The sequence below is a fragment of the Aricia agestis genome, chromosome 10 (assembly GCF_905147365.1).
Source record: "Aricia agestis chromosome 10, ilAriAges1.1, whole genome shotgun sequence".
In the NCBI taxonomy this organism is placed as follows: Eukaryota; Metazoa; Arthropoda; class Insecta; order Lepidoptera; family Lycaenidae; genus Aricia; species Aricia agestis.
In genome coordinates this window covers 3,440,877-3,465,161 of record NC_056415.1, presented here as the reverse complement: position 1 = coordinate 3,465,161, position 24,285 = coordinate 3,440,877, and the positions used below count along the sequence as shown (strand labels likewise).

Genomic DNA, 24,285 nt, shown 5'->3' with positions numbered 1-24,285 from the left:
ATGTGTTATTCTGATGTATAAGCTATATTATTGTAAAGTTTCATTAAAATCCGTTCAGTAGTTTTTGCGTGAAAGAGTAACAAACATCCATACATCCATACATCCAAACAAACTTTCGCCTTTATAATATTAGTAGGAAGCAGGATAAAAGGAATCTAATCATCTCATCAGATTCGCTTAATAGTTTAAATGGTAAGTACAGGAATTAGAATAAATACATTATCATTATATTACTAAATATTTTATTAAGTAATTAGATATTAGGTAAGAATACAAAAATACGTTGATTAATAAGTAATTAGATTTACACTTACATTAACAAATAGTTACTAAGCATATTATTATTATGATGTTAAAAATTATACTTACCTACTTGAAAAAAAATCTATAATATATTATGTACCTACTTACTAATCTATTATTATTATTATAGTCATTAGTCAAGGTAGACTTTATAAAGTCTGCCTATAAAAATTACCTTTCATAACATTTTAAAATTAAGAATTTGAATAAAAAAATGTAAAAAAAACGTATAGTTAGGTCTAATTTCATAAGTTGTTGATATTATAATATTATGTAAGGTCAATGAGTCGAAGTCTTTTTCGCCGCTCAATTAAAATTATAAGGGTTGTTGGTCCGGGACGTAGGATTTTTTAAGAAAATTTCCTGCTCTTTAAGAATCTTTTTTCAAATTTTGATTATCTCAAATAATTTTTGGTTTTTGGAATATTAAAAAAACCAAACCCTTCTTTTTTTACTTAGTAGTTTATAACTTTTGCAATTTTTATCAGCCCCTCTTGTATGCTCTTTTCGTGTTTTGGGTGTCATTTGGGTAATGCTATGATTTAATAGTCCATAGTTTAAATGCAAATTAACAATAAAGACATGTATATTTGAAAAGGTTGACAATATCTGATTCTATGCAAGACCGGCATATGACGGCCTTTTCTTATGAAAACTAGACGGACTTCCCAATTATTGCAATTTTAGGTTAGACACATGTTGCAGGTGATAATAACGAAATTAAAGCGATATTAACGAATCGAACACCAGTAATAAGTAAAAGGATCACTAAATTACTTATGTAATCCAAGAAACTCCAAAAACTCCTTCGTATTCCCACTTTTTTTTTATTTTTTTGGCAGAGACTTACACTCCGATTGCGAGTACAAAACGGAAAAAAAATTTGAGATCGTTTTTTTCGTAACAGGTAGTTAGTAGCGACATGTCTGTTTCTTAGATCAAACTAACTTTGCAATATTGTTTTACCCACTGAGCCATATGAAACTAGTCGTTCAAATATGGAAGTTATTGCCGCTAGACGGACTTACCTCCCAGACGGACTTCGACACATTGACCTTATTATTGTCTTTTATCACTCCTGTTAAATATTTCTTAGCACTATCATCCTTCCAACTTTTGCACAAAGTCCAAAAATATATTCACTCCTATCTCTTTAAACTCTCTCAAAGAAAATCTAAATTTTTTTTCTCTGTCTCTGTGTATGCAGTATCTGTAAGACATGCGACAGCCGAAAAATTCTGTCAGGCTTTACTTTATGACAAGCCGCACTTATGAACCTTATTTTCATCGTAATAAGATCGTTTCTGGAGTTGTTTTTAAGTTGGTTCCCCTTGATACGGTGTTTCTGGGCCAGGAACGGGCTCGAATATAGTATGGTCCTCGTCTTCGCTCGCCTCTGAACTGTGGGTTGTGCCGGGGATAGCGTCGTATCTCGAGTGCCTGGAAAAGAAAATGTTATTTAGGATAATGTAGATCAAGATCACATTTGACGTGATACTTCCTGTATCACTTTACACGTAGGACATAGAGAAATTAGGAAGAAATGGCTAAAAGGAAAGCCTTAAGGCGCCATTCCACCGCAGCGCACGAAGAGACTACGCACGTGCGTCAAGCTTCGCTTTGTATGAACTAAGAAAATATATGTGACTGTGTCCACTGCAACCAGTGACGGATTAACACTACTTGATGCCCTAAGCAATTCATGGCTGTGTAGCCCCCCCCCCCCCCCCCCCCCCCATCCGTATGTCAACTAGAATCGGTCTTGAAGCTTTTACCACCTAAAAACATTAGTTATTTTTAAAAACTTTTTTGGTGAGGTTTTTAGTGGAGTGAGAGTGGTGAGACGTGATGCCCTAAGGACGGATGTTTTTTGTCCTTCTTCTGGTGCCCCCTCAGACGTGATGCCCTAGGCAATTGCTTAATTTGATTAAGGGTTAATCCGTCACTGACTGCAACCCACGGACACGCTACGCACGAAATGACTCACGTAGCTTGCTCGATGGTGCACACGTAGCTCAACGCTATCCCTACTCATGCTGTGTACACGGGAATACACTTAACCGACTTCCAAAAACGAGGAGGTTATACGTTCGGCTGTGGATGTTTTTTTTTTTTATGTATGTTCAACGATTACTCCGCCGTTTGTGAACCGATTTTCAAAATTTTTGTTTTGTTGTATAGGGTATTACTCCAATTTGGTACCATGTTCAGAAAAGTGGTGACTTGATGATGGGATCCATGAGTAATCGAGGGAACTCCTCAAAATTCAAATGGAAACATAATATGATTTTTTTGGTTTCATATGAAGTATTCCAGGCATATGTTACCAAAAAGTAAGATTTTGCCCCAGGATATACCATGGTTCGAAGGTGGTGAACAGAATTCCTTACTCCTTATAGATACATGTTTGGGGGTTTCGGCGTTGTCTTAAGAACTGAAAGCATATACTACTATGCAAATTTCAATAATCATCATCATTTTCACTACCACCAGTCACCACGCCATGAATTATCTAATTATAATAACCCTTATTATTGGTACTTTTAATCGTCTCTAGGAACGAAACCCGAATTTTTTCGAACGACTTACAAAATTATAATGCTATTTCAATGTAAATGATTCGATCTTGGTGTTTAGGTTACCAAGTTAGCAATTTGATCATAAGATCTGTGAGGTATGTTATTCTCCTTAAAATTAATTATAAGGACGATTATAGTTATATTTGAGCATAATATTATATTATGTTGAGCTGATGAGTTTCCATGAGTGTAATGATAGAAATAAATTCACTGAACAGTACTTTAGAGCCTTTAAAGACAGGCGTATGAACATTAATTTTATGATTTCTTGATTAATAGCGAGCTGTCGGATCCAGTCACTAAGCATAACACATTAGTCTGTACAATAAACCAGCTTATTAAATATGACTAAAAAGAGTGAAATTATTATTTTTAACAAAAAATTAAAACCGACTTCCAGGGTAAAAACAATAATAATTTATAATGAACAAAAAAGTGTTAAATAATTCTTACTCTTTAATGTGCCTTATGCATAACTCTCCTAAACCTCAACTATTTCTATGTACACAATATTCATTATTTTGAAGTCGGTACCAGTCTTAAATATTAAAAATATTTTGTCATAGAACTCAGCATTCTTAGCTGGTACCGTCTTCAAAATAATGAAGATTGTGTACATAGAAATAGTTGAGGTTTAGGAGAGTTATGCCTAAGGCACATTAAAGAGTAAGAATTATGGTGTAAGTTGGGAGTGACTAGGGATGGGTAAGCACTGTAGTATTTACTCAGGCCAGAGTAAATACTCAGTAATATGAATTAAGACACATAGTATTTACTTTTAATTAAGTATCTACTATTATTTACTTTTAATTGAGTATATCTTAAATATATAAAATTCTCGTGTCACAATGTTAGGCCGCGTACTCCTCCGAAACGGCTTTACTGATCTTAACCAAAATTTATATGCATAATATTCAGTGGGTCTGAGAATCGGCTACTGGGTACTTATTATATTGATATATATTATGTCTATGGATGAGACTGACGGCAACCATTGTTTGTGCGACGGGATAGCGATGGACGTTGCCATGGTGTCATACTTATTTAGTCACTTCAATAAAATAATACGGGCGAAATACTTTATATGGCAAAGAAACGTTTGCCGGGACAGCTAGTATATATATGTCGTAGGATGATTTGATAAATCCGTGTTTTCGCGAAATCCCTAGAATTTTCGCGAAAATTCTAGGGATTTCGCAAAAACACGGATTTATCAAATCATCCTACGACATATATAAAATCCAGGAATCGATGCGATAAAATCTCACTTTCTAATTCATCGTCTGACGAACTGTTTAACAAACTAAATTCCAATGGACTCTGCACCCTGTATGCACATTACAGATACCTACACACTAAATTTTGCTGGGAGTGTAGAGGACGCTTCCGTCACTGCTTCTGCTGCGCCGCGTTGTAGGCATGTAGCTCTTAAGATGTAGAAGAATAATTGGTTAAAAGAAGTTCAGGTTTCTACTTAGGCTCGGTAGATTGCTCAAGTTCTCAGTCCAGAAAAGAGACTTCGATTTATACTTACAAGTTTCTACCTACCTACATTAATACTTGTTCTACTAAATACTTCGTCGAATGCAGCATTCACTATCATACATTTGACACTCGCGCGCTGAATGTAAAATGTATGACAGTCTCATAGGGTGTAGATTCTAATATCTCCAATCACGGTGTGATTTTAGGCTGTTTTACCCGGGCGCCTTAGAATCAATCGAAGTTTGGAGGTACTAGAATTGGTACCCCGATGCTTAAGATAAACATCCTAATACTTATGCCTTACTGTATATCCTACTTAGGCAAGCATATCCATCGGGCTCCATGAGATTTTTGAGATCAAAGGGATTTTGTGATTGGATAGCGCTGTCGATCCTGGCGACACAGGAGATACAGAGGTGGAAATGTGTGCTTTGGCCCACAACACATTTCCACCTTTCCCTTTAAAAAATACTGTGTTCTACCTACTAAGATTATAATATTTATCTATAATATATATTATGTATGTAATCGTATGCATTGAATTGTGCAGATATAATATTCTTACCGCATTATATCTTCCAGGTCATATAGTCTGGTCAATGCTCTGCGATGGTCATATGACTAATTATTATTATCATCGACATTATCATAATGTATAATTTATCTCACGTTATTTACAGGTTACAACTATGTACAGCGATAATTTTGTTGCTAAAACAATAGTTATTAGGTCACTATACAGCATGTTTCAATACATACTATTTATAAAATGATATTAGTACTTTTTTACTGCAAAAGCTATAAGTATATGAGATGTTTATTTATGTTTATTAGTTACATATTAAAGTTTTTTATAAATTAATAAAAAACGGGATATTATATTACTGCAATAGTTTTACGCTAGGCAGCAGCACAGTCACAGACAGAAAACATAAAAGTTTTGTTCGACGTTTGACATTTCTTTAATCGCGTTCGCTGCGTTAAGCGTGCGCCCGGGGCGGCCACCCGCGCGGCGTGCTTATTTTATGTCAGCCATAGAGCAGCCGCGCTGCGTTCAAGGCGGGTCAGCCGTCGCACGACGACTGGCGAGCGCACGGCGCCCGCGCCGGGCACACGTTCAACGCAGCGAACGCCCTCAATAATATTCTCATATGACGTGTGCGACATGTCAAATTTTGGTCGAATTGTTGACGTGCCAGAAGCGCCCTCTGCTCCTTTGGATGCTACCTTTGCATAATATTCCCTATTACTATGGCAGTGTTGTAATTAAAAGTCTGTCTTATATTTACAGCAACATAGTCTATTGATTACTTTAAAATTATGAAATAAAACACAGCAAAACCAAGACAAGTTTATTATAAAAACAGTATACACTATAAAATACAATTACATTTATCAAATAATACTTAATTATAGTCCTCGCATGTGGAAAGTATGAAAATAGGGGTTAAATCAAAAATGCAATGATTCATAACGCACATTTTAATATAAAATGTGTATTTCATCACAGTTCGACATGACTTCGTCATAATAAAGATATAACAAGGATTATAAACAATAAATTGACTTTGTAATATACAGACATCACAGAACAAATTACTTAAAATTACATATTACTCAGGATCTATCAAGACGTACGCCGTCTACGTCTTGATAGATCCTGATAGTAAGTATATAATTTTTTAATTTGATAACAAAACCTCTTAATTTAAGTTACTTTTATTTTTATATTTATATATTTTGTTCTGTGATTCCCAAAGTCTTAAAAGTATTAACATTTCAACACACCCTGTATCGAAGAGCATGAGTCATTTTAAACGTGAAGATGTTAAACAAAGTAGTATAAAACAAATTAATTTATCTAAAACTTATGACAAATAACAAAACAAAAATACTGTTTATCTATTATTTAAAATTTTAGCAAGTTCATCAGATCTTTAGAATATAAAAACTTATTTTATGGCAGGAACTGCTGACATTGTTAAATAATCAATTCTATTTTAGTAACGCCCAAAACTATTATTTTCAAAGGCAGTGTTATAACAAAAGTTCTCCCCATGTCGCATTTTTGAGCTCTGAATCACTAATACTAATTTTATAACAACGTTGTGAATTAAATACAATTATATTTTTACTAGAAAATATTCCAAAAGATAGCATAAACTTCTACAAAAAATGCGTTTTAGAACACATTCATATTACCTACATTTAAGGCACATTAAAATTTAATTATTATTGTCGTGTGGTCTATCGAAATTTCAAATTTTTAATAAAGAGAAATCCATCCATGTGTATTTGGATTTAAGTAAAAAGTTGATATTTAACTCTTATAACAAAAATACTAGCGTTTCTTGTATATCATCAATGAGAAGTTTACGTTACATCTAGCTAATAAAATATGTCTTTCAACAAAATGTAGTTCCAAAATTTAAAATTAAAATTATCTAGCCGTTTAAATACTCGATGCAGTGTAGATCTCACGCCTTTGCCTCCAAATCGTACATCTTTTCGTCCGCGTGCCTAAAAATAAAAAATAAAACCTAGGACCCGTCTTCAAGGGGTGTAATATTTGTTAGTAAGTTGCCGTTATAGTTATGTTAGTATACCTCACCGTGTATTTACACTAGTTTATACATACCACCTGCGCACTAAACTATACTCGCTCCCAACACCGCTCGCCATATTATCTGAACCCTCATCGCTAGTGTCAACTATTATATACTTCTTGTCTCTTCTGAAAATATCCATAAAAAAATCTTAGCCGTTACGCCGAAAAAATAAAAAAAACATCTAAAGCGTCAGCGCTATTTTGAATCCCGTTCGAAATTCGAACGAACGTTGCGAACATTGAGTGCACGGTGCGTCCCGCAAGCGAAGCGTCTGCTTTACGTTCATAGAAGCATCTGTGATTTCTAATCAACTACAATGATTTGGGCTTCTTCCTTTTTCATAGAATCGTAAAGTGAACTTACTTCCTCTTTTTTTGCTTCTGTTCTTACCTCGTCCTCATGACTTTTCTTTGTAAATCTTGTTTCATCAAGTCTTTGTAATCTCAGAACTTTAAAATGGTTCGTTCTTGTTGCAAAGTGTCCCGTGTCGAATGATCATGACGTGACGTCATGACAACATGACGTGATAGTTTATGATAATGTTAGTAAAGCTCTTATACTATGTTATTATAAGCCAAGACTTCTAATACACTTAAGACTGCTAAAAGCTCAAAGAAATAGACTTCAATGTTCATCTTTTCGTTTTCACACTCTTAGTGCTACGATTAATCCTCCAAAACGAAGCATTTAGGCTTAATTTCACACAGATACGAGGTACAATATTTAAACTTTTTAATCGGGACTTAACGCGACTTATTTAAGTAGTAATGCTACTACGAGTAAGTACATACTTTTTCTCGACGTTTCGGCCGTGTTGCAACGGCCGTGGTCACGAGGGGACTGCAGGAGCGCGACGTCTTCGTTTGCACCGGGCGGTCGGTTCTACGACTACTCTCGAGTTTTCCAATATTTGTGTTCCAATACACTGAAAGTCAGTAGGTTCACTACGACACACAACACTAACTGTATCCGGGTTTACACTTATAGACACAGGTGACACACGCGGTTTGCACTTATTGATCACTGGATTCCAGGCGGGCGACAATTTAAATCCGTCCTCACGATTGAAATTTTTGTACTTTTTAATTTCAATTGCTTCACGTATTACTCTCGTGTGGTAATGACGATCCGTAGAGAGGATTTTAGGGTCGTGTAGCTCCATCCAGTGATTAGTCCCCATATCGAGCAGATGTTCTGCTACCGCGGATTTATTTGTCTGGCGATTTTTCACTGCGGCTATGTGCTCTTTCACTCTTTCGCCAATAGTCCGTTTCGTTTGGCCAATGTACGAACTACCACAGCTACAATCTATTTTATAAACCCCAGGAGTTTGGAAAGGTAAGGAATCCTTTGGTGACCGAAGTACTTGTGATATTTTACGTAACGAAGTATACACAGTCTTAATGGAGTATTTCCTCTGCTCTGTTCCAATTTTGTCCGTTACGCCTTTGACGTAATGTAAAAATGCTGCTTGACGGTTCACCTCTGGATACCTCGTTTTCTCCTTCTGTCTTCTCAATCCCCTCGACACCTTATACCCGCGGAGAAAAAGTATGTACTCGTAGTAGCATTACTACTTAAATAAGTCGCGTTAAGTCCCGATTAAAAAGTTTAATTAAAATGCAACGCGAAAGTTTAAAATGTTATCTAATAACCGATGAGGTATAATATTATTATGTTCACGTGCTCTGCAATAAAGGATAAAACTGTACATTACTGCTCTTACTAATAAAACATTTAAACAGTACAAGAGAAGTGTTTTGTCCCTGTCTGTAACATTGGAAAAGGCGCTTATAGACAAAACATTGTACAGCGTATCCATTGTGTAACTATTTTTATAAGTAAAAGATGATAAAAAAATGCTAGGCTCCTACTTCGAAACTACTGGAGTCTATAAATAAAATAAATGAAAACTAGTCCTTGTTTAACTTTTACTTTTGATATGTCTGACTCGTCAATTTTTTTAAGCAGTCACTATGTATAAGAAGTCTATGGCAGTAACCGCTGATAGAAAGCCGAAACCAGGCCACAAAAATAGTAAAATACATAACTAGTTTTAAAGCTGATCGCACATTAATTGTCAGAATCGTACCCGCCGTACGCGTCGTACGCACCGCATAGTACACGAAATGCGGCGCATACGGTGCGGACGAATGTTCGAGGTTTCACATCATTTCATACAACAAATTCTAAAATGCGGCGCGTACGGTGCGTACTAATAAATGTGCAATCACCTTTATTAAGAAGTTAAATTTGTAGTTTACTATTCGTTCAACACAATAGCAGAAAAAACAAGCGAAAACGATCGCAAATCGTCGAAAAATATTCTTTCAATAAAGAAACTATTTTCAACGATAGTGATCGGCTAGGTCTACAAAATGGCTAAAAATCTAAAACCAATCAACGCCATATTTATTCCATCTAGATAAACTTTTTATAAGAATGTATTTTAAATCTAACGGTGTCCTGGGCAGTCGTGCATCGACTAACGTCGTTTCAGTTAGGCAGACTTCGGCACGGTGTTTGTGTGCGTGCGACTAGACGTATGCCTGTAGACTAACTGCTAAATACAATAGCTTTACCACGGCAGTTCCCGAGTGCTAAACGTATTTTTAAATGTAATCTTTGTAATGGAAATAGAAGATTAGTTTTTGCCGTTATTACTCTGATCAACAAGTGCCATTTTCGTCAAAACCTGATCTCATGCACCGAAAATTATGATTTTGATCTCATTCGATTCGGAATACCATCTACAACATCCTATCAAAATTACAAGAGGGGCTGAAAAAAAATGCAAAATTTATAAACATTTAAGTAAACATAAAAAGGATCAGGTTTTGAAGAAAATGGCACTTGTTAACCGGAGTATATAGCAAACGTGCCTTCGTGTGCACTCAATTTGGAGTTACCGAATTTTAGCCATTCTACCCAGCCTCTAACGCTACATAATAAACATACCTGTAGAACACATAGTGCTGCAGCATGAAGAATATGTCGAATATGAGACTGAAGAGGCCCAGTCCGACTTTGGTCAGGTCACCCTGGAGAGAAACCCAATCGTTGTAGTTGTACGCGTTGAGCAACATCTGGAGAATGGAGAGGGTGCCGCCGACGAAGTCCAAGAATATGTTCCCGATGCTCCAACCGATGGTGGACTTGCGTTTGTAGTTCATGTATGCCTAGAAATTATATGTGTCTATTTAGAATATGCGTTAGGATTTACTGTGAGTTTATGTCAATTCTCGCTGTGAGCAAGCAAAACTATGGATTAGAACAGCTATCGTTGTAATACTTCTTTACTTCTAGGTTACGTCATAACAGTATGAAGTGACGAAACACCGAAATTCAAATTGCAAAAAATGGTTCAGAGATGTCAATATCACTGATCTATATATCACTGATCGATATACGTCTACATGGATCAGGAACTTAGGTTGGGTTGCACCAACTAACTTTAACTATAACTGTAACTATAACTTTAACTACAATGCAAAATGTCAAATCTTTGGTTAAAGTTAAAAATGGACGCCATCAAGGCGCCATATTTAATTATAACCATAGAGCTCGACAAGGTTTTAAATGTACGTGGCGAAAAAAGGAACTAACACTGTCATCATACAAAAACACCATTTTTGACAGTTCTCCTTTACCAGCAGCGCCCCAGCCCACGTTCATTTATAACCTTGTTGGACTAGCTGTCCTAGTAGTAGCTAAAGTATAGTCTAGCCTAGCTAGTAGGTTAAAGTTAAAGTTAAATTTAGCCTTAACTATAACCATAACTTTAACCTTAACTTTAACTTTAACCACGCCTTTGGTGCAAGTTGCAACCCAACCTTAGTAAGGTAATAAGGATTTACAATACGTAACTGATAAAATAACCTTTAGCGCCATCTATGAGTTAGGCGGCACAACCTGAAGGGAAGACTGACAGTGCGTCGGTCCCCCCTTATAAGTTAAATAAATAACTTTATACGTAGTACATACAACCAACTCTGAAGCCTACAGCGCTGAACAGTAATCGTGATTCTCGTTGAGCTCATAGTCGATACCAGTCAAATCCAAACTGCGATCCGCGATTGACCAGCACTGTACTCACCTGCGGCAGGTATTTGATGAGGGTGATACACAGTTTGATGTAGCTGCAGTAGTAGAGGAAGTCGAGCCAGGCGACGCGCGCCGCGCCCGCCAGGCTCGCGGTCACCACTACTACCAGGCAGAAGCCGCCCAGCAGCGTGCGGCCCGCGGTCGATACTCGCTGGTTCTCGCGCTGAAAATGAGATTAAATTGTTAAGCTTTTTTTTTAAATAAAATAAGGGGGCAAACGAGCCAACGGGTCACCTGGTGGAAAACGACTACCGCCGCCAAGGGACACTCGCAACATTAGGTTTCTATTCAGCCCTGTTGGCCAGGGAAGTGGGCACCGCGAGAATGTAAATACTAAAATAGTCACTCAAGCTGCCACTCGTCATGCCGCCGCCGCTGTCCGACGCGGCAACTGAGTAGAAGGCTGAGTGTAAACACTCACTCGCGTCGTTACCCCATATGTTATACAATCAGCTGAAATTAATCACGTGGGCTTCGGCCTAACCGAGCATACCACCTCGCTCGGTCGGAAGATCTTACTTTGCCACACATATCTATGGCCATACCATACCTGGCTCTATGGCCATACCATAACAATGACGTTTAAAGTATAGAGTTATATACCTCATAGATGAAGCACTGGAATATGGTGATGAGCGTGGCGAAGGCGGCGTGTATGGAGAAGAACACGTCGTTCAGCTGCACCGGGTTGAGGCTGCGGGGGTGGCGGAAGAAGTACTCGTCCTGAAACGTTGTACATGATGATTAGGAGCTAAGCTAGCTAAGCTTTATAACGAGACACAAAAAGGCGGTGGAACAGGTAAAAACGAAATGTGACGAGAGTTGCGACGCGTTTTTTATTCAGACTCTCATTTTGTCTCAGCGTGAAACTTTAAGGGTGGGTTGCACCAGAGGCGTGGTTAAAGTTAAAGTTATGGTTAAAGTTAAGGCTTGTAGTATTTAAGGTTGTAAATCAAATCACTGTATGTTTTCCTGATAAAATAAAAATAAAAATAAAATAAAGGCTAACTTTAACTTTAACCTTGACCACAGAATTTGACAGATGACAGCTGGTCCGACAAGGCTTGATATGAACGTGGGCGCTGCTGGTAAAAAAAAACTGTCAAAAATGGCGTTTTTGTATGAAGACTGCGTTAGTTCCTTTTTTGCCACGTTCATTCAAAGCCTTGTCGAGGTTATGTATGGTTAAATATGGCGTCCATTTTTGACTTTAACCAAAGATTTGACATTTAGCATTGTAGTTAAAGTTACAGTTATAGCTAAAGTAAGTTGGTGCAACCCACCCTAACGGACTGTCCGCACACTGCAATGAAAAAACTACCACATTTTGTGCTGACTTTGTAAAATTACGTGATCCATGCCTGGTTCAAGTCGCTTAACACTTAACAGACAAGATAAAAATAAAAACCCACACTTACTTATAACATTGCATCGCTTTACATAGTGCGGATGTTTTAATTGAAAAAGCATAAGAATACGACTACTTGTAAAGTGCTTATTAACAAAATATTCACCTGAATAGCCTTAGAGAAGTACAGCCCACAGTTGAACAGGGAATACATGGTGAAGCCCATAATATTCAAAGCGAGAAAGTCAAAGTTCAGTCCGACGACGCTTTTCCTTCTGAAATTGATGTATATTTGCGGGTAGAACGACACCGACCAAGCCACGAAGTAGATCCATCCCATTATGACGGATATCACGTAGATCGCCTGAGAGTGCATCACTGTCACTCGCATGAACACCGAGTCGAGACTGAAAGAGAGAGAAGATTGAGGTTAGAAAAAGTAAATCTTTTATTTTTTTCCGTATAGATATGTTAAGTTAAAAAAAACGATAATAGTTATAAAGGTGTTGTTATTGTATTGATATTTTACTTCATCAACATTTAATGCCTTTATATTGATGACTACGAAGAAAGGTTATGGTTTCACGCTTTGCATGGTAGGTACCTAGTTTATTTGCATAATTCTTATCAATGTTATTACTACATAATTATTCATTTAATTAATCAAAATATTATTTATCAATATCATTCATGCATTCAGAGAAACATATGTGATACGATATTTTTGGATATTGTGTTATCACAATATCCTCTAAAAAATATCGCATCTTAAAAAATTATTCCATTCAGAACAAAATTTCTCTCTCATATGGTGGGGTTATCAATGCCGGCTATAGCCTCTATTAGTATCCACTGTAACCGGCGTCAGCACTCAATATGTTGTACTCACTCGACGATCCCGCTGTGAGTAGCGTTGAAGGAGACTTCCGAATGTCCAGACTCCTGCCGTAGGCGCCGATGGCGTGTGCTATCACTACACTAGTAGTTTTTGTTGTCAATGCTGACTATAACTTCGACTAGCATAGACTATAACCGTTTATAGCGTATGTGGTACTCTAATCGGCTAGGTGTAACGTTGAGGTAACCTCCGACTGTCCCAGACTCTTCCTATATGCGCAGATGTCGTGTGCTAACACCGCACTGGTATTGGGGTTATAAGTGCCGGCTATAACCTGTACTAACATTGACTAACCGATACTAGCACTATGTTGTACTCCGAATGCCCTGGACTCTTGCCGTAGGCGCATATGTCATGTGCTATCACCGAACTAGCGTTAGGGTTGTCAGTGCCGACTATAACCTCTACTAGCCTTGACTAAAATTAATCTACTAACACTATGTTGTACTCACTCGACTATCCCACTGGGCGTCACGTTGAATGTAACCTCCGAATGTCCTGGACTCTTGCCGTAGGCGCATATGTCATGTGCTATCACCGCACTAGCGTTAGGATTGTCAGTGCCGACTATAACCTCTACTAGCATTGACTATAATTAATCTACTAACACTATGTTGTACTCACTCGACTATCCCACTGGGCGTCACGTTGAATGTAACCTCCGAATGTCCTGGACTCTTGCCGTAGGCGCATATGTCGTGTGCTATCACCGCACTAGCGTTAGGATTGTCAGTACCGACTATAACCAGGACGGGGGGCACGTATTGCACTATGTCCGGATGTTGGATTTTTGCGGAGATGGAGAGTGTTGTGTTGTATTCGCCCCTAGAAACAGATAAGTCATTTTACTTATTAATTAATAATTAAAGTAGAAGATGTTAATTTAAATGCAATAGATTTTATATAAATAAAATAAAAAATAATAAAATACGCTTATAAAAGTTTTATATCGTCGTGTAACTTTGTATATTTGTGAATATACTTAATGTTTGAAACACTGTCTTACGCCTAAATTACTTTTATCGTCCAGCACAAAAAATTTTGTAAGGGCATTGATAATTTTATTTGTAACATTAAAAACCTTTTAAAAAGTATCATACATACCTATTTTAAATATAAAAGATTATTATAGCCCTGTACATACCTCTTTTAGATTACTTACGTCAAAATTATTTAAAAAATTCAAACAATCAATATGTTTTACTATTTACATAACACGAGCGATTGCTTTGGATTTTTAATCACGAATGTACACAAATTAAACAATAATCTAATCTTAAAACGACGCGTTTGACGTATTGACATACAATCTTATCTTTTACGACTGCATAAATCTGATTTTATTTTGATTAAGTACGTACGTACTATGTAGTTTGGCAGCACCAAAAATCCATATAGCATTAACATGCTTACTGTCATCATAATAAGGCATTTAATGCAATAAAAAATGCGCTTCCAATTCCCCGACATCAATTTTGACGACCTCTGTGGCTCAGTTGGTGGGCTGTTGTTAACTCAAGCCGGGGGTCAAGTGATCGAATCCCGCCGACGGAACAAAACGTTTTTCAAAAAGTTCCTGGGTCTTGGATGTGTATTAAATATGTGTATGATATAATAAAAATCTTAAATATATGTATAGTATAAAAGTATTAAATATATTTCCGTTGTCTGGTACCTGTAACACAAGTCCTTCGTACTTAGCACGGGGCCAGACTGACGTGGTGTGAAGCGTCCATAGATTAAAAAAAAATATCTACGCTGTTCGACACTAGCGCCGCCGATGTCACAAATACGAAGCTTATTGGTTGCCTGTCAAAATTTGGACCAATCACAGAGCCGAACCGCGTCTTGAGGCAGGGTAGCATCTTAAGTACTGACTATTTATACCGGCCTAAGAAAATATTATATAGTAGTAAAATGTAGTACTCACACTTGCACCAAATTGAAAAGCCTCGTCTCGTCAACCAGCATCATGATGTCCGACACGTCCGTATACATCTTCTCTATCTGGCACTGGCCGATGGGGAGCGCTGGAAACATCAAAATAAACGAGCAAATTAATCGCCTGAGCCTGAGATAAGCGATAATATTATGAAAATTATTTCTTCGTGATTTTATTTAATCAAAATAATGTACTAAGTATTGTACACAATGAAAAGGTCAACAGAAAACTTCGCGATGGTAAGTATATTATGTCTATCTCTTATGGATATCCCACAATAACATTCTTTTGTAATTTACTTTTTAATACGAATAATTGTCAAAGCGATTTTAACCAATACGGCATTAATCCTTAGACCTTATTTAGTTTAATACTTTAAAAACATTATTGATTTAATATAGATCTATGGCCCTTTACAGCATATATGATTTAAATGAATATTTTCGAAGATATTAATTACAGTTTTAAAAATTGCGGGACGTAGCTTTTGCGGCGTTACGGCCACGGGTAGTAATACATATAATTCAAAACTAGTGAAACGATTTTAAATTTTAATCATTTTTTCAGTGAGTGACATAGGCTATAATATATTTTATACCCATGCGAAGCCGGGGCGGGTCGCTAGTTTCTATTTAAAATGAAATTTAAATAATTAAATTTTTACTTGTCACTTTTCAGTGTACAAGATATGAAACAAATAGGTATACTTCCTGTTTGGAAATAAAACATAACATTAGTAATAGTTACTTCATAACTTGTGCTAAATAGGTGTTTGACTGTAGTTTTCTAAGGCATGTATTTAAATCAATATCTGTACCTATATTCCCTTTTCTCGATCAAAATATTTGAAAGTTTCACCAAAAATACTGACTTGCACACTAATTATTAATATTAATTCGCATTATTTAGGGTGCTAAATAATGCGAATTGAGCATACTATTTAAAGTTATTTGCGAAACTGTTTTACTGAACGAATAACTATTATTAAAATAGTATATCTAACAATTCCTTAGTTCAACAAACTTTGGCACAGTGAATGGTAATTCAGTTTATAAACAATAATATAATAAACAATCGGCAAGGAGCGAGCTGGATTCACGCACAAAGGGTTCCTTACCGATATATTGCAAAATAATTAGGCCTCCGGCTTAGGAATTGCACTCTAGGGGTTGGCAAGCTACTAAAGAAAAAAAAAGAAAAAAGCAACTGGCTTCTATTATGAGTCGACGTCTCATATCATCTACTTCTGGGTGGTTCACAAAAAATAACCACGATGGCTAAGGCGGGAGCTACGCTGCGCTACGCTCCCCGCCTTAGCCATCTAACCTAACCCAATCAAGTATTGGGCCAACATTGCTATTAATTATTTAAGAATCATTAATAAATTTATTAACCGATACAATTACAATACAGTAGTGAATTTTGATAATTTTCTTAATTTTTATCAAGAAACCTTGAATTATATAGTTTTGGAATGATTAAATCTTTCACCATATCTCATCAAAATTACCAAAAATCTTTGTCGCTAACACAGATATAGATCAAGATATATCTGTGGTCGCTAAAGAGTAAAGAGCGACCGCAAAGGAGTGAGTGCGGCGTTAGATGAGGAGGCCTCAACATGTTTTTCAGTAAAACAGAGAAACAAAAAGATAATAAAGTAAGGTTAAAAACATTTTAGTTGCACGATTTATTAATTTGTAGACTTGTTTTGATAATAGAAATTGATTTTATTGTGGTTGCACCTTTCGATATCGTTTTTAGAAATTCCGTTGTAAGATTCTCCAATTTAGAGTGCAAGTAAGTATTTTTGATAAACAATTTAAATTTTAGTTTTACAAGTAATATATCTGATGTATGAACCATATTTTTGGTGTGAATTCGGTTATAAAGGTCGTCTCGTTTTGTATGATGTTTAAGTTTTTTTTGAAGGGCATGTTCAGTTAATCAATTGTTTTTTTTGATCAGCATTAGTTTTTCTGGTATGCATTCAGTTAATTAGCGGAGTAAAGGTAGTATGCTGAAAAATTATTCTGATGTGCATTTAATAATATCCCGTATTCTAATATACATATTTTATAATAATTATTGCAATATTTGTGACTGCAACCGCAACATGATTTAAATGTTAAACTAATAGGGTTGCTCGAGTAACAATATCGATATCGAGAAACTCTTGTTTTGAAACGTATTTTTGAATTTTGCCAATATCTAGAGAGTGAAGTCAAATATGCAGTAATCCTTAGGGTAAGTTGCACCAGAGGCGATAACTTTAACCTTAACTATAACTAAAGTTAAGGTTAAAGTTATCGTCAAATATGGCGTCCATTATGGACTTTTACTAGGAACAGTTCATTTGACATTTTGTTATGGTTAAAGTTATAGTTAAAGTAAGTTGGTGCAACCCACCCTTAGCTGTTTTTGCCCGCGACATTAATCATGATAATATAATATCCACCTTTACCAAAGCTAGTGGAATTCCATTTATAGGCAGTTAATCAAATATTCAAAGTAAGTAAAATCGTTTTATAGCAAGTCTAATTACCTATGAGAAACATGGCGACGAGGCAGAAAGTTATCCTATGATGACGGTGCGGGTGGAAACCTGAACTTGCGCGCTCCATCTTGTGTTATTTATCTGTAACAAAAAAATAAGGTTAAAAAATGAACCAAATAATCTAAAAGCATTTTATATTACGTCTTCTATAATTTATGTGTACTCTCATAGTGTACTTCACCATAGAAATGGTGTAAGAATAAAAGTAAGAATTTTCATTTGCAAAATCTTGGCACAGTCAATGAGTAGAAATTTTAGTTGTAAGTAAATAAATATTCCGATGTTTACAGTTCAATGTATCGTAGGCCGAAGCACCTTAACGTGATGTTTTAATTGAGATAGTTTCGTTGTTTATGAAATCTCTACAAATTGCATTAACACAACGAACTCATACAAATATTAAAACATTTTTAATGGCTGACCAAACAGCCGTAAAACTTGAAAAACTAAAACGTATATTGTACAATCAATAGAAGTTTTATAGACATTTCGAATATATTTTTATCAATTTTTAAACAGATCTAAGCACATACCAAAATTTAATGGCAATAGTATTTGAGTACCACAACCGATTTAGTTGACGAACGGAAAGTTGTTAATGTACACAATTATACAATAGGATGTTTAGGGAGAATCTACAAACTTGACTGCGTCAGTACACTACAATCCGTCTGTTATTAGGTAAAAACCTATGACAGAAGTTCTATGTCAAGGTAACAACTAACACTAGACTGTTCACTGTTTCAAAAACTATTCTGAAAATATTATCGAAAAATAATATGCAATGCAATAATATGTAATAAAATATTTCACCCGTAAAAACAGTAATCTAAGACATTGATAAATATGCGATAAATTTTATCCTGAACCTTATTTTACCAACAGAAAAACTTATATTTTCTTTATACATACACTTAAATATCACGCACACGCACATTTTTATTTTTATTTTTTATTTAATAAACAATAAAGAAAATACAATCACAAACTTAATCTAATACAGTGTAACATAAACCATTACTGGTTTTTCCGCACACTGCCATTCGTCTTCGACAGCTCTTTTTAAACAATTGTAACGGGCGGAGTGGAGTGGTGCGATAATCGGAGGAGGGGTGAAGGGTGCAACAGAGGAGACTGGCGGGAGAGGCGAGGAGAGGAGAGGGGATGATATAAAATGGCGTGATTAGTAGCGGAGCCGGCATTATTATTCTAAATTTTTGTACTAAGTTACTGTGATTGAAAATATACTTAATTTTTCTTATTTTTTATTTTATTTAAAATCTACGTAAAAGTTTTCTTATATTTTTAATTAATTTAAAATTAAGTAAAAGTTCAGAAGTGGCATTTTTACCACGTGCTAAGAAGATGAAGCGTTTCCGGCGTCATTATTCTGGTAATAATACAAAATCCAAGAAAATAAGAAGTAATGAACACGTGAGTAACAATGAAGATAATAACTCCTTAACCGAAAGTGTTGATACCATAATATCGCAAAAGGTTAGTGAAGTAATCAGTAAATTTCAAAATAACAATAATTGGAGGGTAGATAAATTACTCCATACGGATAAATTAATTCCTGAATTTGATCCTGAAAATCGTGATATGAATGTGCAGAATTGGTTAAAGAAAATTGATCAATTAGGAAATATTTACGATTGGTCCGAAGAAGTAAAATCATTTCACCTTCAATCTAAATTACAAGGTCAAGCACGGGTGTGGTTTAACCGCTTGGATTCCTATAACTATTCATGGGACGAGTGGAAAAACCTACTCACAAGAGCTTTTCCCCGTCACCACGATTATGCAACTCTATTGGAGGAATTAATGAACCGTAAGAAATTACCTAACGAATCTATGACGAAGTATTTTCAAGAAAAGTTAGCCATGTGTTACAGATGCAGCTAAGTGATAAGGCTGCTGTTTCGTGTATTATTAGAGGGTTACCGCACGAGTTGCATGCTAACGCTCAAGCATACCAATGCTCGAGTCCCGACGAGTTGTACGAGGGATTTTTGTCAGCCGTCAATAACTACCAAATGACGCAGGTAACCAAGAGTTTAGTGAGTAACAGGAACATAACATCTCGGCCGATGGAAGCATCTGGTAGTAAAAATTCTCGTCAACAACCTATATGCTATCGATGCAATGAAGTTGGACACATTGCTCCTGAGTGTAGCGCACCGGATAAACGTAAGTGTTATAGATGTGGGAAGCAAGGCCATGTTGCCACGAATTGTAAACAGGAACCTGCGCCAAATGCAAGCAATAAAAGTCACGAAAAGAAGGTGCAAGTTTTGTTGAATCTAAACGACAATTATAAGAAGAGGGTAAAAGTAAATGGAGTTCTTGTTAAATCTTTTATCGATACCGGAAGTGAATTAAATGTGATTACGAAGACTGCTGCAGATGCAATCAATTTACAAATGGAACCATCCAATACCATGTTAAAAGGATTTGCAGGTTCGGCCGTTAAAGCTGACGGCTTAGTACATTTTGATTTGAATGTTGATGACATCCAATTACGTACGACTGCAGTTGTCACACGAGAAAATTTAGGAGACATAGCATTATTAATTGGACAGCCAGTCATAAATAATGAAAAAATTGTTTTGAGTGTATCAAAAGATGGTGCATTTTTCAAAAAGGTAACGGTTACTAATTTAAATCTTATCGACACAATTGAAGAAGCGTTATGTTTTAGAGTTTTAGTAGCCGAAGATACTGAAGTCCCGATCGGAAGCAGCCTCGTGAGTGTGTACGTAGCCAATCCACCTCCTGGATATTTGAGCACAAAACCGAGACAATACAGCTTAAGTGGAGTCGTGTATGCTCTTGGACGTGGAATTTTACGGGAAGGCAAGGGCTACATCAAAGTCTGTAACATCGGGGCTCAGCCGATAATGTGGAAAAAGGATGAGACTATCACTAGAGCGGAGAGGTGCGACATTGTGCCAGAGGTGAGTGCAAATATTTTTTTAGTGAGTAGTGGCGAGGAGAGTAATATAGGTGGTGTAAAACTTGATGATATCGACATGGGCAATAATTTGTGTGACGGAGATAAAAATAAATTATATCGACTTTTGTTTAAGTATTCGGATTGTTTTGCTAGTACTGTCAAAGAGATAGGCGTTACGGATTTAGGGCAAATGGAAATAAAACTTACAAGTGATATCCCTATAAAAAGAAAACCTTACCGCTTAGCTCATATGGAGAGAGAAGTAGTAGCTAGAAAAATTAACGAGATGTTAGAGGGCCATATTATTAGGGAATCATCATCAGAATATGCTTCGCCAATTATTTTAGTTCGCAAGAAAAATGGCGATTATCGTTTGTGTGTCGATTATAGGTCATTAAACTCGATAACCGTTAAGGAATGTTTTCCTCTCCCACATATAGATGACCAGTTGTCAAAGCTAGCCAATAAGAAAATATTTACAAATCTAGACTTATTTTCTGGTTACCATAATTAAAATTCATCCAGATTCTATAAATAAAACTGCTTTCATAACACCGGACGGGTTATACGAATTTTTGAGGGTACCCTTTGGTTTGGCAAATGCACCGTCGGTTTTTATGCGTGTCATTCAAAAATTAGTACGAATGGTGGGTAGTGATGAAATTATTTGCTTCATGGATGACATTTTATTGTCAACATTTGACGTTTCTGCGGGTTTAGAGTTATTAGAAAAAGTATTTTGTAAATTACGACAGAGTCACATGAAACTGAATGTGCGTAAGTGTTCATTTTTAAAGTCTAGTGTTTCATTTTTAGGACACGAAATTAGTAGTGAAGGAATTAAACCAGGAGATCATAAAATTGCGGCCGTTTCAAAATTTAGTCACCCAAATAATTTACATGAATTGAGGCAATTCTTGGGGTTGTGTAGTTATTTTAGAAAGTTCGTTAAAAATTTTGCGATTTTAGCTAAGCCTCTTAGTGATTTGACAAAAAAGAATGTGTGGCAATGGGGTCATGAACAGATGCAAAGTTTTGAGTTACTTAAATCAAGGCTAATTTCTCGTCCTGTTTTAGCTTTGTACGATGAAAAATTGTCGTGCGAAATTCATACGGACGCTTGTAAAAGTGGGTTAGCAGGAATTTTGTTACAAAAACAGGAAGATGGGAATTTAAAGCCAGTTTTTTATTTTAGTCGAGTAACCACTCGAGAAGAATCCTTGTATCATAGCTATGAATTGGAGACGTTAGCCGTGGTGGCGTCACTAAAGCGTTTTCGTGTTTACGTTTTAGGCAAGCCAGTTAAAATTGTTACAGATTGTTCTGCAGTCAGATATACGTTGTAGAAAAAAGAATTAATACCTAGAATAGCACGATGGTGGTTAATAATTCAGGAATACGATATTGAAATAGAATATAGGCCAGGCGATAGAATGAAACATGTCGATGCTCTCAGTCGGAACCCTATTAGTGTACCTGTTGATGATTATGATCAGTTTCATTTGCTACGAATTTCAAATGAAGATTGGTATTTAACAGTACAATTACAAGATGAAAAATTAAACAATATTATTAAGCAACTAAAAGAGGGTAATGCGTGTAATGACGTGATTAATAATTACAAAATTAAAAATGAGCGTTTATATAGAAAAACTTAACGGGGAAAAACTCGTAGTTCCTTCTTTTGCTCGTTGGAAATTGATGCAGAAATTGCATGATCAAATAGGTCACGTAGGTATTAAGAGGTGCGATGAGTTGATTAAAGCTGATTATTGGTTCCCGAAAATGACACGTTTTATTAAAAAGTACATAAATTCATGTTTAGAGTGCGCGTATGGGAAGGGTGATTATGGTAAGCCCGCCGGAGAGTTACATCCAATTCCTAAACCGTCATCACCAATGGACACAGTACATATCGACCATTTAGGTCCCTTCAGTAGGTCACCAAAAGGTTATCAGTATATACTTATGATTGTCGATTCTTTTACAAAGTTCTTGATTGCACGCCCCACTAGAACCATAAACTCTGTGGAGACTGTCAGGGTACTCAAAGACATGTTTAGTTTATTCGGATACCCAAAAAGAATCATATCGGATAGGAACTTAGCTTTCACAAGTAGAGTGTTTAAAGAATTCTCCGTAGAATATAACTTTCGTCACACAGTTAACGCTATAGCGTGCCCGCGTGCTAATGGCCAAGTGGAGAGATACAACAGAACTCTACTTGATGCTATGCGTACGCGAGTTAGAGATCCAAATATGTGGACTGAATGTTTACCAGATGTCGTGTGGGGAATAAACAATACGATAAATGAGAGCTTGGGTTACCATCCTTTTGAAGTTTTATTTAGCTATCGCAGTAGACTAATGCCAAACTTGACAAACGAACACAATGAAGCTAGTAGTAGTACATCTATTCAAGAAAAACGAGAAATTGTTTCTCGTAGGTTAAAACATCGTAGCGAAGTTATGAAAAGAAATTTTGATAAACGTCATAAGCCTGAAAGAAAGTTTGCTAAGGGCGATTTGGTCTTATGGAAGCAGGCGCCTACTGGTGGGGAAGTAAAAAATGTAAATACAAAGTTACAAGCACTTTATTCGGGGCCTTATATTGTGCAAAAGGTATTACCTAACGGGCGATATGAAATTCGAAGTATTAAAGGCATGCGAGGATATAAAAAGTTTACAGGGGTTGTAGCCGCAGACTCTATAAGACCATATCGCAGTGCCCCACAGTGTAGTGATACCAGCAGTGATGAAGAAATAGTTGATAGAGATGATTTGATTGATTTATTGGAGAGCTAATTGTTTTTTTGTGCCAATTGCGGCGCAATTGTTACAGGATGGCCGACTGTAACGGGCGGAGTGGAGTGGTGCGATAATCGGAGGAGGGGTGAAGGGTGCAACAGAGGAGACTGGCGGGAGAGGCGAGGAGAGGAGAGGGGATGATATAAAATGGCGTGATTAGTAGCGGAGCCGGCATTATTATTCTAAATTTTTGTACTAAGTTACTGTGATTGAAAATATACTTAATTTTTCTTATTTTTTATTTTATTTAAAATCTACGTAAAAGTTTTCTTATATTTTTAATTAATTTAAAATTAAGTAAAACAATAGTACTATTTATGATACCAACTAAGTACGAGTATGTAAGTACTTAAATATAATATTATGGTCGCTTGTTAAGCATCAGTTCCCCAACCCACAATTTTTTGATATTAAAATATTTTGAATGCCGTCTTGTTCTAAATCATCTAAATAACTCAATACGTAAATTTTTCATTTGCTTGTGCGATGAGAAAACGTATGGCAAATCTGTATTTAACTGTACTTAATGATTATTTATTCTACTCACGTAGGTAATCACGACGAGAATTTTAATATTTGTTATGGACTAAAGGCTTTCTTACAAGGACGAGACGCATTATAATGTTTGTTCTCCTGTATTTAGGCCGAGTTTTTATAAGCTTTGCCAGATTTCACCAGTTTATAATTTATAATATA

The 24,285-nt window shown here is 36.1% G+C and overlaps 2 protein-coding genes and 1 long non-coding RNA gene across 9 annotated transcripts in view; 2 read left to right on the top strand and 1 right to left on the bottom strand.

Moving 5' to 3' along the window:
- Positions 1 to 1,338: 1,338 nt before the first annotated feature.
- The window catches only part of LOC121730922 (cystinosin homolog), a 68,847-nt gene continuing 45,900 nt past the window's right edge, over positions 1,339 to 24,285 (bottom strand). For 3 of the 7 annotated variants that reach the window (XM_042120141.1, XM_042120140.1, XM_042120143.1), the window contains 10 exons: positions 17,814 to 17,906; positions 15,257 to 15,356; positions 14,073 to 14,151; positions 13,779 to 13,900; positions 12,595 to 12,835; positions 11,684 to 11,803; positions 11,073 to 11,243; positions 9,935 to 10,155; positions 7,006 to 7,101; positions 5,839 to 6,887 (listed from right to left, as the gene is read on the bottom strand). In XM_042120141.1, coding sequence (XP_041976075.1) covers positions 6,845 to 6,887; positions 7,006 to 7,101; positions 9,935 to 10,155; positions 11,073 to 11,243; positions 11,684 to 11,803; positions 12,595 to 12,835; positions 13,779 to 13,900; positions 14,073 to 14,151; positions 15,257 to 15,356; positions 17,814 to 17,892 — 1,272 coding nt within the window. In that variant the 5' untranslated portion in view covers positions 17,893 to 17,906 and the 3' untranslated portion in view covers positions 5,839 to 6,844. Of the gene's footprint in view, positions 1,744 to 5,838; positions 6,888 to 7,005; positions 7,102 to 9,934; positions 10,156 to 11,072; positions 11,244 to 11,683; positions 11,804 to 12,594; positions 12,836 to 13,778; positions 13,901 to 13,950; positions 14,152 to 15,256; positions 15,357 to 17,813; positions 17,907 to 18,358; positions 18,570 to 24,285 lie in introns of those variants that run through there. The other 4 variants (XM_042120142.1, XM_042120144.1, XM_042120139.1 and 1 more) reach the window with 4 other exon arrangements.
- LOC121730928 lies at positions 5,630 to 19,237 on the top strand. Its single transcript, XR_006036168.1, has 3 exons — positions 5,630 to 5,643; positions 18,916 to 18,917; positions 19,151 to 19,237. It is a non-coding gene; the product is annotated as an uncharacterized LOC121730928 (long non-coding RNA).
- Positions 20,267 to 23,813, top strand: LOC121731157. The gene is made up of 2 exons (XM_042120513.1): positions 20,267 to 20,782; positions 23,624 to 23,813. Exons 1-2 carry the CDS (start codon positions 20,267 to 20,269, stop codon positions 23,636 to 23,638), a joined length of 531 nt encoding a protein of 176 aa, XP_041976447.1. The 3' UTR covers positions 23,639 to 23,813.